The sequence below is a fragment of the Sorex fumeus genome, unplaced genomic scaffold, assembly GCF_029834395.1.
Source record: "Sorex fumeus unplaced genomic scaffold, SorFum_2.1 ptg000041l, whole genome shotgun sequence".
NCBI lineage: Eukaryota > Metazoa > Chordata > Mammalia > Eulipotyphla > Soricidae > Sorex > Sorex fumeus.
Window position 1 is genome coordinate 594,493 of NW_026606098.1, and position 15,134 is coordinate 609,626.

Genomic DNA, 15,134 nt, shown 5'->3' on the forward strand with positions numbered 1-15,134 from the left:
CCTACACAGAAAGATCCGCCTTGACCACGCCCCCTGAGAGTCGTAGGCCCGCCCTCAATCCCGCCCCGTTCTCCTAGGTCACGCCCTACACAGGAAGATCCGCCCTGACCACGCCCCTGAAATTTGTAGGCCCGCCCCCCAACCCCGCCCCGTTCTTCTAGGTCACGCCCTACAAGGAAGGTCCGTCTTGATCACGCCCCCTGAGAGTCATAGGACCGCCTCCACCCCGCCCCCAACCGTAGGCCCCGCCCCGGCCCCGCCCCGCGCAGGAAGGCCCGCCCCGCCCGCCGGCCGAGAGCGCGGCTGCCGGGCCTGGGGCGCGCCGCTTCCTCCGCGGTCCCGGCTCCTGGCCGCTGCGCAGTCGTCGTTCCCGCTGCCTGTCGCATCCCGACGGGCTTCTCCGCGCCGCACGTGGGCGCGCCGGTAAGCCGCGGGTGGGGGGGGCCGCGGCGTCACCTCCCGCGGGCCCGCGACCGGCCCAGCCCGGCCCGGCGGCGCCCCCCTTGCCCCGGCGGGTCAGCGCAGGTTGCGGGCGGCGCCCGCGGGGGCGTCCCCGGGGCGCAGGTGACTCCGGGGAGCGCGGCCCGGGCCGGCTGCGCGCGCTGCTGCAGTGCGGGGGCGACGCCGACTCCGGGTTGGGGGGGGGGTGGACGGAGAGGGCGGCCGCGTGGGGGCCTGGACCCGACGCCCAGGGAGGGGCTCCCACCCCCGCCCCTGCCCCCCGCCGCGGGGAACGTGCTGCCACGCCCTCGCGGGGTCCCGGCGGCGCCGCGCAGCCGCGCGTCCTGCAGGTGGAGGTCAGGTGGGTCGCGGCCCGCCAGCCTCTCGCCTCGCAGGTGGCCGGGAAGGTGCGCCCGCCTTTGTTTGCTCCATCGCTTGCTGGCCGGGCCGGGCCCTCCAAGGGGGCTGTTGGCGGTCTCGGAAGACCCCCGCAGTCTCCCGTCCGGCCCCCAGGAGAAAGGATGGGCCCCAGGGCGCGGACTCTGCCCACCCGCCCGTCCCGGTGCCTTGCACAGTGCCTCGGCCGCGGCTCCTGGGATGCAGCCACCGCCCGCAGGTGTATTCCTGCCCCAGGACTGTTACCCCACACTTGCCCAAAGCCTTATAGGATGTTTTTCTCTTTTTCTGGCTTGGTAATAAAGGCCCTTCCTCCTCCACCCCCAGCCTCTACGCTCGAAGGGTCTTAGACGCCCCGCCCCATTGCAATTTATTTTGTTTTGCTTTTTGGACCACGCCCAGCGCTCAGGGCTTTCTCCTAGCGGGCTTGGGACCTTTAGGGAGTACTGGATCCAACCCAGGTGGGCGACTGTCCTACCCGCTGAACTAGGACTCTGCTTCCCTCCCCTCACTCCAATTTAATCAGCACCTTCGAATCAGGTGCCCTAGAGATGGTTCAGCAGGAGCTGGGCGCTGGTGCGCAGGGAGACTCGCCCTGCTCCGGTGCGTTCTCGCTCCCATGCCCACGGCATTTTTCACCTGCTGTCCCTGCATCCCATTCAGATGTTTCTTAATGTCAGATATGTTTGCAGTTGCCTCCTGTCGCTGATTTACCCGTTGATTCCCGCCCCCCCCCCTTCTCTTTCTTGTTTTTCGAAGAAATTCAGAACGGGAAAAGGTAAAGCTTAGGGCTTCTTGGTTGTGGTTCAGTTGTACGTTCTAAGGTGGCTGCTGTTTTGTGCATCTGTTAGCTGGCAGAACTCTGCTTCGGTGCTTCACCGGGTCTGTCATGCTTTATGGGAATCAAGTTCACTGTTTGAAGAGGGAGGGGGAGAGCTGTTGACTAGGGAGCTGTCCATTCAGCCTCAGCATCTGACCAGCTTCTGCTGGAAGTCAAATGGTTTTTGTACTAGGGCTACACCTGGCTTGCTCAGGGCTTACTCCTGGCTCTTCACTCAGAAATTACTCCTGGCAGTGCTTGGGGGACCCTATGGGGTGCCGGGAATTGAACCTGGGTTGGCTGTGTGTGAAGCAAGTGCCCTCCCACGCTATGCTATCTCTCCAGTCCCTGGAATCCTGATTATTGTGCCAATGGCTTGCTCTGGGACCTGCAGTGAATTTTTTGGAAGGGTCTTTCCCAGTATCTTCATCTTGTGGCCGATATAACACTCCCTTTGGTGGGACTCTGGCACCTGGGGTGAGAGCAATATGTGCGTACGTGGTAAGTTTTACAGGCCTGCCTAGAAGACTTGGCTTAGTGGCAAGGGTCAGATGCCCCATTCTGGAAATGGTGCTTGGCATTTGCTTGAATTACTGTTGCCAAATGTGGCCTCAGTGCTATTACTGTGTCTTCATGGAGCGGGTTGTAATACCCAGCGCCCCTGGAATCTGACCTGTCTCGGTCTGCAGTGAGCTAGGTGCCACTTTGCCACATCCTCCTTCTCACACCTTGTCACTCCTCCTTGTGAGCTGACTAACCCCAGGGATGCTGGGGACGCATCTGTGAGGTTCCCTCTGTCCACTCCACTGGCTAGCGCTCACTCACCGTCACTTCAACCTGCCCCCTGGCTTCCTGTGACCCAAGTTACATTTATTTATTTATTGCTTTTTGGGTCACACCCGGCGATGCTCCGGGGTTACTTGGCTCATACACTCAGGAATTACTCCTGGCGGTGCTGGGGGACCATATGGGATGCTGGGAATCAAACCCTGGTTGGCCACGTGCAAGGCAAACGTCCTACCCGCTGTGCTATGGCTCCAGCCCCCAAGTTACATTTAAATGATGTGTTAAGGTGTTTCCTCTTTCTCTGGGCTTCAGTCTGGAAGAGCAGATGTGTAGGGAGTTGAACCTGGGTCAGCCCTGTGCCAGGCACACCCCTTCCCTGCTGTCTCTCTCCAGCCTGCCCCCCCGGATCCTCCATCTTGTTCCAGCCCCTTGCCCCATGCTCAGACTCTTCAACCCTTGCTCTCCAAACCCGACCCCCCCCCCAGGTCTGACTTCCTGCTCCTACCTGACCCCATCCCCCTAACTTGCTAGCATCAGCAGGAGCTAGGAACTGTTTGGCTAGACTAACTGCAGATGTTTTCACTGGGGAAGAAAGACTGCCACCTCTCTTTACTCTTCTTTGTATATTTTTAAAAGTGTGAAGTATGTTTCAAGGAAAAGGGTGCCGGTGATTCCCGATCCCAGAGAAGGAGTAGGCCAGAGTAGTGGTACAGAGTGGGGCGTGTGTTGTGGGGGTGGCGCAGAGCAGCTGCAAAGGCCCTGCAGTAGGATGAGGCGGCCTTAGGAGCAGCAGAGCGTGTGTGGGGTTCCGACACACTGAGCAGAAGGGGCAGACTCCAAACTTGGTGGTGCCGTGCTGGGTTTAGAGGCTTCTTGGGGCCCCATGTGAAAATCCATCAGTGGGGCAGGAGCTGGGGGCACGGGTAGGACCCCTGCGTGTTGGGGTGGTGTGCAGTTAAAGCCAGAGTCACGTGATAGGCCCCAGGGTCAGGGATGGTGTAGGAGGAGGTGCAAGAGGTCATCCAGGGCTGCGCACTTGCCTTATGTGTGGTTGCCTGAGGTTCTGCCCTCTGAGCCCTGTTAGGAGTGACCCCTGACTTCAAAGTGAGCCCTGAGCACAGCTGGGTGGAGCCCCCGAACCAAACCAAGGGACAGGAAGCAGCGAGAAAGAAGGTCCGTGGGTGAGGTCACTGCTTTGCTCCAGACAGCTTTACAGGCTGCTCATTTCCCTGCACCACTGAATGATGTGTTGGAAATACCACAGTCCTGAGACCTTCCCCAACCCGTGACTGTCCCCAGTTGCAGCAGGTGCCTGTCTTCTCCCCAGGGTGCCCTGTTCCCATGCCCCACCCGGACAGCCCTTCCTTCTCGGCTTAAAGGGGCATTTGGGGGGCCACGAGCCTTGGCAAGGGCCTGCTGGTCCAGCCCTCCCAGGAGCCTGTCCTTGCTCCTCGCACCCGGGCCGCATTTTCCAGGCATGGGCCAGGCCTGCACTTGGTGGGTGAATAGGCCCGCGTCTGCTTGGGGGGCGGGGGGCTCCAAGTTCCAGAAGCACCTGTCGCCTTGGAGCCTAGGAGCAGAGGAGATGCGTGCCAGAGGCGCCCTGAGAATGGCCCTGCAGGGGTCCACGGGGGGGAAGGAGGCCTCTGCACGGGAAGCCAGGAAGGACAGAGGAGGGAGAAGGGGCAGGTGCACATGCTGGGCTCTCAGGGAGGGCAGGGAAGGGGATGGAGCAGAAGAAGCACAGGTGGGGACCCCCCGGCCGAGGAGGAGCAAGCGGTGGCAGTGGCCGTGAGCTGCCCTGTCCAGCAGAGGTGAGGTGACGGAAAGTGAGACCTGTTCTTGGTGGTCTGACTCCAACTGGCCCCAAGTGGTGGGCAAGTGTGGGGAGAGACCCAGGAGTCTCGCAGCGCCCCCTGTGGCCAGAGGAGGCAGAGGGTCAGGCTGTATCTCCCATGGACGGGTTTGGGTTTGGCCTCTTTCTGACCCCTCAACGTGTCGCTTGGCTGAGCGTTTCAGCCCGTCCCCATGACTCTGTGCTTCTCTCCTGCTTTCCAACCTGACTGTGGGCTGGGACTTGGCTGGGACTGAAGTAGGGGTGCGGGGAGGGGACCATGGGGTGGGTGCCCTCAGGCACCTTCACTCTGCCCACGTGGCCCCTCGCCTGAGATACTCTGGGCTTGTTTGGTGGGGAGGGGTGTCTATGGGGGTTGCTAGGTGTGACCTCACCTCCACCATCGAGTCTCTGTCCTGGGCAGAGGGAAGGAACGCTTGGGTAGCAGGAGCCAGGAATGGGGGGGCGGGCAGGTGTCTGTGCATTTTAAACAGATGTTGAACAGAGGAAGGCTAAGGAAGGGGGGGTCGCATTGGACCCCCAGAGCACCACGTTTGAGAGAATCTTGGTGTGGAACCAAGTGTGGATTTTTCCTTTTTTAATGCATGACATCCTTAGTTCTTTCTATATTTCTTCATCTAAGAGCATTTTTTTTCTTTTTTTTTTTGTGTGTGTGTGGGGTCACATCTGGCGATGCTTGGGGGTTCCTCCTGGCTCTGCACTCAGGAATTACTCCTGGCGGTGCTCAGGGGACCATATGGGATGTGGGGAATCGAACCCAGGACAGCTGCATGCAAGGCAAACACCCTACCCGCTGTGCTATCGCTCTAACCCCTAAGTGCATTTATAATCCACATTATAAATCCATGAGTCCGAGATCAAGCCAGAGCCCGGGACACCGACATGTGGTGGCCAACGTCTTCAGAGGCCGACCAGGCCTGTGTGCCACTATCAGGCTCTTGGGGCGTTGTTGGGTTTTTGTCTCCTTGGGGTCGAAGATAAAAGGGGGTATCTGGCAGCCGTCAGGCTGAGTGCAGCTCTCAGGTCCTGTACGCAGAAGGCCCAGGTATGGCCATGCCCCCCCCCTCCACTCCCCACCAATGAAGGGCGTTTGCCCTTGGAGTTGGGGTACATCCCATTCCGTCTCAGGCTTTGCTGGCCTTGCAGGGGTCCATCTGAAACAAGACTGAACAGTCCTTGAGAAGGGCAGGAGGGGGCTCCAGCCATGCTCGGGCTGCTAGCACGCCCCACGCCTGTACCCTGAGTCCCGGCCGGGGCAGGAGGGCCCTAGACAGGCCAGGGGGTCAGCCGCGGCTACATGACAGGGCAGGAGTGAGGGGGTCCTGCCACTGTGGCTGTGCTCCACCTCTCACCAGACATTCTTATAGTTTGTTTGGGGCTGGGGGAACAGCTGGGGAAGGGAGGGGCTCCCACTTGCAGAGTGCATGCTCTGCCTTCTAAACTGTCTCCCCAGCACCCCATCCTTAGGTTTGTTTTTTTAAATTTCCCCACCGGATTTGAGCCAAACCTCTCTCCTAGTGAGAGGAGGCAGATTGCTAAATAGATACTTCAGGCCCAGGGCAGAAACACCTGCTTCCCCGCCGCATATTAAAATGCCTTGAGGGGAGGCGGGATAGTCCTGCAGGAGGTTGCTTGCCTTGGACAAGTCTGACTGGGTTTGACCCAGGTCCCCTGAGCCCTGTGCCGGGAATGATCCCTGAGTGCAGAGACAGAAGTAAGCTTTGAGCTTTTTGGGTGTGACCCAAAATAAACAAACAAAACAGACTTTCAGATAAAGCACAGAGAAATAGGAATTCCCTGGTCCAGCTCTCTCTGAAATACTTCAGGGTCTCCTCTGAAAGGCTTCTGAGACTTTTCCCATTTGAGATCTCTGTGGGCCAGGAAGCTTTGATGTCACCCCTGATATGTAGTGAAGTACACGGGGCCGGAGGGGTCGAATGAGGTTATGTGCTTGCCTCACATGCAGTGGGCCCTGGTTAAATCTCTGGCACCCCGTATGGTCCCCCGAGCCTGGTCAGCAGTGATCTGAACACAGAGCTAGGAGTAAGCCTTGAGCATCACCAGGGGTGCCCCACAGATAAAACCATAGGGTTCAGAGAGAGAGTGCAGTGGGTTAGGTGCTTGCCTTGCATGTGGCTGACCTGGATTTGATCCCCGGCATCCCATACGGCTCCCCAAGCCCCACCAGGCGTGATTCCTGAGTGTAGAGCCAGGAGTCACCGAGTGTGGCACACCTTTCCCCCCCCCCCCCCCAGAAAATCAATTTAAAAAAAATCATACTCTTACTAATAAACCCTAAAGGAATTTATCCCCATTCAGTTCTGCAACCCCGCGTGGGCTCACGGCCCCCGGTTGAAGCAGCTGGGTTCGGTAAAATGTAAGGGAAAGGCCCATGCCTCCGTCGTGAGACAGGAGAAAGCCCGGCTGTGGGGCTGAGGCAGGGGTGGGGGCTGGGTGCTGACTCGCGCTGCTTCTCTTTCAGAGGATGTGAGATGGATCCCGAGGAGCAGGAGCTGCTGAGCGACTACAGGTACAGAAGCTATTCATCGGGCATCGAAAAGGCCCTCCGGAACTTCGAGTCCTCGAGCGAATGGGCCGACCTCATCTCTTCCCTGGGCAAGCTGAACAAGGTGAGGGGTCGGGCCCGGGGAGGGGAGGGAAGGTCTCTGCTTCCTGCTCTCACACTGAAATGCAGCCAGGAGGGACCCTCCCAGACCCCACGGCCCACCCAGTCAAGCAGGTGCCCCTCCCCCAGCTTGTTTGTCAGGGCTTCGAGTGAGCGCCTACACAGGTGCGCCCCAGAGCCAATGGTTTTTCCTTGGTGCTCAGCCCACAGCCGACACCATTATTACCCAGAAAGGGGTGGATCAGGGCCCCTTGTGTCTCCGCCGAGGATTTGTCCCACTTTTGTTGCCCATGAGCACAGTTACCGCCGTTTTACTGCTGGCTAGTGACTTCTAGAAGAACTTCCAGATGAGGAACTAGGCCCAGGAATTGCGTGTGCGGATGGATGAGCATGTGTGTGTGGAGCAGAAGGGTGTTCTGTGGGAGGAGGTGACGTGAGCTGCTCCGGCTCAGGGCTTTCACTCAAGGCTGCTTTTCACCCAGGAAGTTCAAACACAGCCCCGGGTGTATAAAATAGTTACATAGAGTGAGGAAATATTGATAAGATGTTGTGCACTTTAAGATCCAATTCTGCATGCACGACCCCCAGTTCTAAAAAGCGAGGTTCATCACGTTTTACTTGCTGAGGTCCGCCATGGTCTGGTGTGGGTGACTGGGTGAGGCCGCCATGGTCCGGGGTGGGTGATTGGGTGAGGGCACCATGGTTGACAGTGGTCCACGATGAGTTACTACTTGAGGTTCTGGATGTTTCACTGGTGAAGCGCCTGACTCCCTGATCTCAAAACAGTGTGGTCTGGGCAGGTGGCAGGGGAAGTTTTCACTGTGTTTTTGATGGTTGTGTTAAAAATTCCTCTAACACCCAAGCCCACCATCGAACTGCGTGTTACAGATTACATAGTCAAAGAGATCTTAGTGCCTTCTTGGGGTCTCATGACACCCACGATATAGAACTACATTTTCAGCACCCTGAAAGGAGACTCCCCCCTCTTCTCCCTGCCCCCACTCCTGGAAACCAGAAGTCCACTTTGCGTGTACATGGGTATTTCCTGTGTATGGAACTGTATGCCGTGTGACCTTCCCTGTTGGGCTCAGTTCACACAGCTTGTTCTAGGGTTCTCCTGAGTTGCAGCCCGTGTGGGTACCTCATTCCCATTTACATTCTGACTGTATGCACGGGCCACGGCATGGGCCACGCCATGTTCACCCACTTATCAGTGGATGGCTGTTTGGCCATTTGAATCGCCCTGCTGTGGAAAGGTGTGCACAGGTTCATGCTTGAACACCTGACTTCACTTGTGGGTCTATACCCACGGGTGGCATCCCTGGGCTGTGTGGTACTTATTTCTTAGCTTAGAAGATCTTCTGTGCCATTCTATTATTTTATTTTTTATTTTTTTATTTTTGGGGTCACACCCAGCGATGCACAGGGGTTATTACTGGCTCTGCACTCAGGAATTAGTCCTGGCGGTGCTCAGGGGACCATATGGGATGCTGGGAATCGAACCTGGGTCAGCCGCGTGCAAGGCAAACACCCTACCCTCTGTGCTATTGCTCCAGCTCCTTCTATGCCATTCTAAAGGACTCTTCTCTGCCGTTCTGCCTGCCACCAGCAGCCCATGGGCTCCGGTGTCTGGCTTCAGACCCGGGAGCTTTGCCGTGGTTCTTGCTGACAGTGTTCTCAGATTTTCTGTCGGCCACCCTTGTGGCTATAAGGCAGTATCTTGTGCTTTCTATTTGCATTTCCTTAAGACTGATGTTAACTGTGTCTCTTCATGAGTTTGTTGACCAGTTTTGTTTGTTTGTTTGTTTTTGGGTTACTCCCAGCTGACACCTGGCCCTGCACTCCACTCAGGTGACCAGTTCTCCAGAACCATACCGGATGCCGGGGATCAAACCCAGTCAGCGGCGTGCAAGGCAAATGCCCTCCCCGCTGTGCTATTGCTCAGCCCTGTGGTGGCCATTTTCAGGGCTTTGGAGAAGGGGCCTATCTGCGTGCCCTCCCATTCTCCGCCCGGCGTCTGTCTTTCTGCTGCTGACGTGTCAGACTCCTTCCTATTCCTTCCTATTCCTGTTCCGGATGCCAACCCGGACTGATGTTTGATAGGGTGTGGCCCCCCACCCTTGAGTTTTCGACTGCCCCTCATTGTGGAAAAGGGTGACCATGCAGCCTAATTGCTCTTGTCCTGCCCCACGTTGCCTGCCCTCTGGGGGATTTATCTCAGGCCCCACTGCCAAACCGAAGCCCGAAACCCAGCCCAAAACCCGGGGACAGTGGCCTCTGACCCCTCCTTAGAATCGCCTGGCCTGGCTTCTGCTCTTTGATCTGTGAGCTAATTTCTGTGCCCGGTGAGTGATAGGGCTTATCTCACACAGGCCTTGCACCTCGGCTGCTCACCCCTGCTCCCCAGCCCCGCCCATTCAGGAAGTTCTCTCTGGGAGTCTGAGGAACCTGCTGAGTCAGCAGCCCCCTCAGGCACTTGGTTCCTTTCTCAGCTTTTCATTTCCTTCCCCCCCCCCCCCCCCCCAGTCCGTGGGTCAGGGGCCGCCACCAGGTGTGTTTTGGTGGTCACAGCTTTGTCACAAAGTTTTGTTGTGTGAAAGTGAGAGTTCCCTGATGTTTCCCTTGACATTCCAGGTGAATTTTAGGGTCAGTTTCTCAACTTCTGCATCACACCCAGGGGAAATGGTGATGGGGATTGCCTGGGGCTGGGAGATTGCTGGGGGTGGGGGGGGAGGTGTTATCATGTGAACACCTGAGTTCTTTCTGGCCTGTGACATCAGGTGTCTGTTTCTGAGGGACATACGCTTTTGAGCCAGACATTATCCCAAACTCATACGTGTGATCCTCAGCTGTGAGGTCATCTGACCAACAGACGTTGTTTCATCATTGCTGGAAAAGGCCTTAACAAGTTTTCTTTTGCCTACTTTTTCATTTTCTTTACTCTTTTTTTTGTTTTTGTTTTTGTTGTTGGGTCAAAGTTAGCAGCGCTCAGGGCTGACTCCTGGCTCTGGGTTCAGGGATCACACCTGGCAGGCTCAGGGGTGATATGGGGTGCCAGGGATGAAACCCCGGTAGACAGCATGCAGGGCTGCTGTCCTGTCTCTCTGGCTGGTTTTATTTATTCCTTCAGCCTCCTACCTTTTCCCTGTTGCTGTTGTGATTGGGGGCTTCCCATGCACATGCCCACACCCCCTGGCTGCAGGACAGCGGGACAGCGGTTATGAAGTCAGGGCTTGAGGCGCGTGCCTGGGTGCACTTAACCCAAACTGAGTTCCCAGCAGCACGCCTCCCCTGGGGGCCTCCGGATATGGACCCCAGTACTGCATCCCAGGGCCCCGACACTGAGCCATTGGCCCATTGGGCTGAGTATCTTTGGAAGTGACCCCAGGGTCCCTTGAACACATCTTAGGCGGGAAAAAATAGGAAACCACATTGTCGCAGCCCATCCTGGGTCTGTCCCCGGCACCCCGTGGATTCCCAAGTCCCAATAGGAGTGATCCCTGAGACTGTTTGTTGTAGCCCCTAAATCAACACACACACCCCTACCAGCGCTGAGGGGCACAGCTCCCCAGAAGAGGGGCCAGGGGAGGGGTGGGCCTACCAAGGCTGAGCCCTGCTGAGTCACCGCAGACTGGGGGTGCCATGTGCTGGACACTTAGAACCTGCCTGCCCATCTCCAGAGCTCCTGGGGTGGGGTGGGGGGACACGGAGCCACCTGGTTCCAGGCTCAGGGCCCCGGGCAGCACCCCACGTCGCTGAGCGCAACCTTCCCCACCACAGGTATCCCCCCTGCAGCTCCTCAGTACCGCAGCAGCTGAGGGAAGGGAAGGGGAGGATGAGGAGCAGGGAAGGGGACTTGAGGTACAGACTCAAGGAAGGCTGGTGCTGTGCGGGGGACGGCAGGAACCCTGGGATCCCCCTGGGGCGAGGCAGGAGGGGCCCTCTAGCTGCTGGGCCCTGCAGACACGATCAGGGAAAGGCTTCGGGAGGGGCCCGTGGTGCAGCGCTCTGATAAGGCCCAGCTGCCCGGGCGAGTGGGCAGAGAGGCCATGGGGGGGCGCGGGCAGGGCTGCGGTAGGGGATAGTGGCAGCCCAAGGGCGAGGCCTTCCACCTCCTGGGCACCTCATGTCCCATCCCGGGGAAAGGAACTGCTGGGGGGTGGGGAGGGGGTGGCCACGTCCCACACGGGCAGCTCCAGCACCCAGAGCAGAGTTGGAGGATCCCCGGCATTGGATCAGCTTCGGCCTTTCTTGCTCCTGGGCACGTGGAGTCGGCGAATGAAGACTAAGGGGCAGAGCACACGCCTGTGAGGGGCGCCCTGGCTCCCCCGACCCCAGCAGCGGTCTGGGAGCACCCTCTGAGCTTTTAGCTGTGGTCTTGTTTCTTGGACTCAGACACAGCAGTCCAGCGGGAAGTGAGATGAGACGTTGGCCGTCGAGGGTGCAGCCAGAGCTGGCTCTGCAGACGGGCGGGTGGGCGGCCAGTGTGCTCCATCAGAAGGGGGCCTGAGCTCCAGGATCAAGGCGTCACTTCCTCGGGGGTCTCCGAGCACGGCTCCCCGACTACCCCAGTGCCCTTGGAGATAGGCCCGGACATCAGTGCGAGCTTCCAGGGCAGTTGTCCGCGTCCTTTCCAGGGCTTTCAACATCGGGTGATTTTGCTGAGCTGTTTCTCCGGAACGATGGGCCACTCATCAATTATTGCTTGTTTTTCGGGAAACTTGAGTGGGCGAGTTGGCATTTTGAAACCCTGATGAGCAGAGCCGCTGGCCCAAGCCTGGGCGCCAGCTCCGGGTGAGGGAAGGAAGCCGGCGGAAATGAGCCGGCTCTGTGGCATTTAGAAGCCTTCCCCCCAAGGGGCATTGCCGTCGGCATGACGTTACCCATCCCTCATTTGCTTTGCAGAATTAGAAAATCCTGGGCGCCCGTTTCACACCGTGATTGGTGTGTCTGCCTCGCCTCAGCCCTCTCTCCCCCTGCCCCCCACGCTCTCCTGCATCTCCCTCCCCGAAGCAGGCCAACCCTCCGTCCTCTCTCGCACCCACCTTCGTTTTGTTGTTTTTTGTTGTGATTTGTTAGTTCGTTGCAGAAGCATCCCCCTGGGTTTTGCTTAGTGAGTTTTTGTATTCCTTGGCGCTGGGGAGAGAGTCCGGGCCTCCCGCATGTGGAGCCTGCGCCCCCCGACCTACACCGCTAGCTGCCAAGTTGCTTTCCGACAGTGCTGTGGTCCCACGTGAGCCTCTGTTCTTGGAGGGGTTTGTTTTTGTTTTTGATATTTGTCTGCTGCTGCTTTGGACTGCGCTCAGCACTTCCCCCCCACCCTCCGGTTCTGTGCTCAGGGGTCACTTCTGGTAGGACCTGGGGACCCTGGGTCGCCACATGCAAGGCACGCAACTTCCCTGCCGTCCTGTCTCTCGGTCCCGAGTCTGTTGCGATGCTCATTCACTGCCTCATCTTTCACGCTGTGACCAGGAGGCAGGTCAAGGGTGTGAATGACCAGGAAATGGCTGCTCTCAGCGTCCGTGAGCCCTCCCTGTGCAGACCTGCTGTGTAAGGCCACCTGGTGGCTTCTGTGTGGGGACCGTCAGTGGGGAAGGCTGGGCTGTGTATATGCCTCTGTGTGTGTGTGTGTGTGTGTGTGTGATTCCCTAGAGTGGAGGATGTGTGTGTGTTTGTGTGTGTAATGCCTAGGAGCTGAGGGTGTGTGTGTGTAATACCCAGGAGCTAAGGGTGTGTGTGTGTGTGTGTGTGTGTGTGTGATTTTCTGGAGCTGAGGGTGGGTGTGTAACTCCCAAGTTGAGGACTGTGTGTGTGTGTGTGTGTGTGTGTGTGTGAGATTCCCAGGAGCTGAGAGTTTGCTTCATTCCTGGAGCTGAGGGTGTGTGTGGGATTCCCCGGGGCTGCGGGTGTGTGTGGGCGTCCTTTCCCAGGGAGGGGATTTGGCCGAGGCTGTTGCTGAGGTCAGAGAGGATGTTTAGAGAGAGACTGAACGGCCTTGAACTCCAGTCTTCAGTCAAATGCACGCATTCCATTTCTTTGTAGTGGGGGGCGGGGAGACTCTGAGCCGTGTGTAGGGGCCACCCCTGGGCAGGCGCCACCAACGTGGAGATGCGGCTACTCAAACCCACCATGAGGGGCCGGGATGGAACTGGGGGTCGTGCGTGCTGGCACGAGTTGCAGCCCTTTGAGCTTGTGTCTTCATAGATTATTTTCTCCCTTTTCTGTTGGTGGTGTTGATGTGCCACAAATGCCGCGTGTTGGGGGATCTAGTAGGTCAGCAAAGCCTGTCCCTGGGGAGTCAATGTCAGTGGGGATGGTGGGGATGGGGTAGGGGGGTTTGTGCCCTGCCCAGAACCTTCCAGCTCCCCCCACCCCTAGGCTACGTCTGCTTCCCATCACTGGAGCCGGGCCTGGCTGTTGTGACCCTGGGCTAAACCAAATCAGGTGTATGAGTGTATTCTCTCTCCATTCCCCCTCTTCCTCCCCTCTCTCTCCCTTCCTCTCTCTCTCTCCCCCCCTTTCTTCCTCTCTCCCTCCCTCTTCCCTCATTCCCTCTCTCTCCCCCCTCTCTCCCTGTCCCTCTCTCCCTCCCTCCTCCTTGTCTCTCCCCCCTCCTCTCCTTCTCCCACGTGGCTTTCACTTAGCCAACCTAGCACTGCCCTGTGAGGCTCTCATGAGTGGTCTGCGTGCTCTGCATGGGCGGTGACTGTGGGTAGCCGAGACTGTACCCCGACATCACTGTGGCTCTGAACCTGTTCGCAGTGTCTGTTTTATTTTATTTTATTTTATTTTATTTTGCTTTTTGGGTCACACTCGGCGATGCTCAGGGGTTACTCCAGGCTCTGCACTGAAGAATTACCCCTGGCGGTGCTCAGGGAACCATATGGGATGCTGGGAATCGAACCCGGGTTGGCCGCATGCAAGGCAAACGCCCTACCCGCTGTGCTATTGCTCCAGCCCCAGTGTCTGTTTACTTTTAATTCAGCCGCATTTTCTAATAGGTGCGGTGAATATCTGTTTAAATTCCCTACACACACACACATACAAACACACACACACACACACACACACACACACACACGGTCTCTTCTAAGTTGGTTGGGATTAGGCAACAAATTGACAAAATAGCAGCGACCAACGGGAAATCACACCTTTCCCCAGTGGCTCACACGCACGCCCAGAACGGAGCCGTTTTTATTTATTTTTGTTCTGTTTTTGTGGTGCCGTGTCTCCCTCGCCAGGAGCCCTCCGGGTGTGGAGAGTTTGCCAGGTCACCCGGAGTGAGCTGCTCCCCCACCTCATCCTGTTCCTGAGTCCAGACAGATGTCCGTCAGACCTCTCCTGCCTGCTTGGCTCCATTTGGAGCGGTTTTAAATAGATCACTGCCCCGAACCGACCGGGACACTTGGCGTCACTTCTTTGCATGAGGGGGTGGGGGCTTAGGGACGGAACTCGCCACCAGCGAGCACTGTTCCCCAGGGACCCTCGCACCCCCCAACCCTCCACTCGGCGTTTCAGCTCTCCATTCGGTGGCATTTGAGAGGTGGCCATCGGAGTAACATGGTTTCTAAGGGTTGTTGGTTTTCTCCCCCAGCTGATGGTTTGGAGCTCTTCTGCTAGACATGCCATCAGCCAGGCCAAATGTGTTTCGTCCCCCACCTCCCCCCCGCCCCCCCCCCCCACGCCACTGCCGGTAGTTTGCTCGTCTTTCTGGAGGAGTGTTAGATGACAGTGGTACAGGTGAGGGCTCTGTGAGGCCAGCTGCCGTGACGAGGATCCCAGCATTCCATATCACCTGTGTGCTGCAGAGTTATTTCTTGGCCCCGTAGACCGGTGTCTCTGACGGGGCAGTGAGCTTTCATCCACGCGACACTCGGGCCAGAGACGGCCCCATCTTTATTCATCTGTGGGTTTGGAATCACTCCTGGGGGTGCTCTAGGGACCACTGTACAGTTCCGCAGAGTGAACGGGGTTTGGCTGAATAAAAGGCAAGTGCCATATCCCCTGGACTGACTCACTAGCTGAATTTAATTAATAATAAAAGTAAAGTAAAGGCCCTCCCGTTGTTCGTCGAGTTTCTCGAGCCGGCCCAGTAACGTCTCCATTGGAGACTTTGTTGTTCCTGTGTTTGGCATATCGAATACATCATGGGGAGCTTGCCAGTTAATTATACTAATTAATAATGAAGTTACTTTTTTTTTTAATTTTGG

General features: G+C 57.6%; 1 protein-coding gene across 1 annotated transcript in view; it reads left to right on the plus strand.

The window, feature by feature from the left end:
• Nucleotides 1-280: 280 nt before the first annotated feature.
• Nucleotides 281-15,134, plus strand: part of DOP1B (DOP1 leucine zipper like protein B) — an 82,348-nt gene continuing 67,494 nt past the window's right edge. Inside the window, exons 1-2 of the mRNA XM_056119525.1 lie at nt 281-423; nt 6,781-6,928. Of these exons, the coding sequence (XP_055975500.1) occupies nt 6,791-6,928 (138 nt within the window). The 5' untranslated portion in view covers nt 281-423; nt 6,781-6,790. The remainder of the gene's footprint in view (nt 424-6,780; nt 6,929-15,134) is intronic.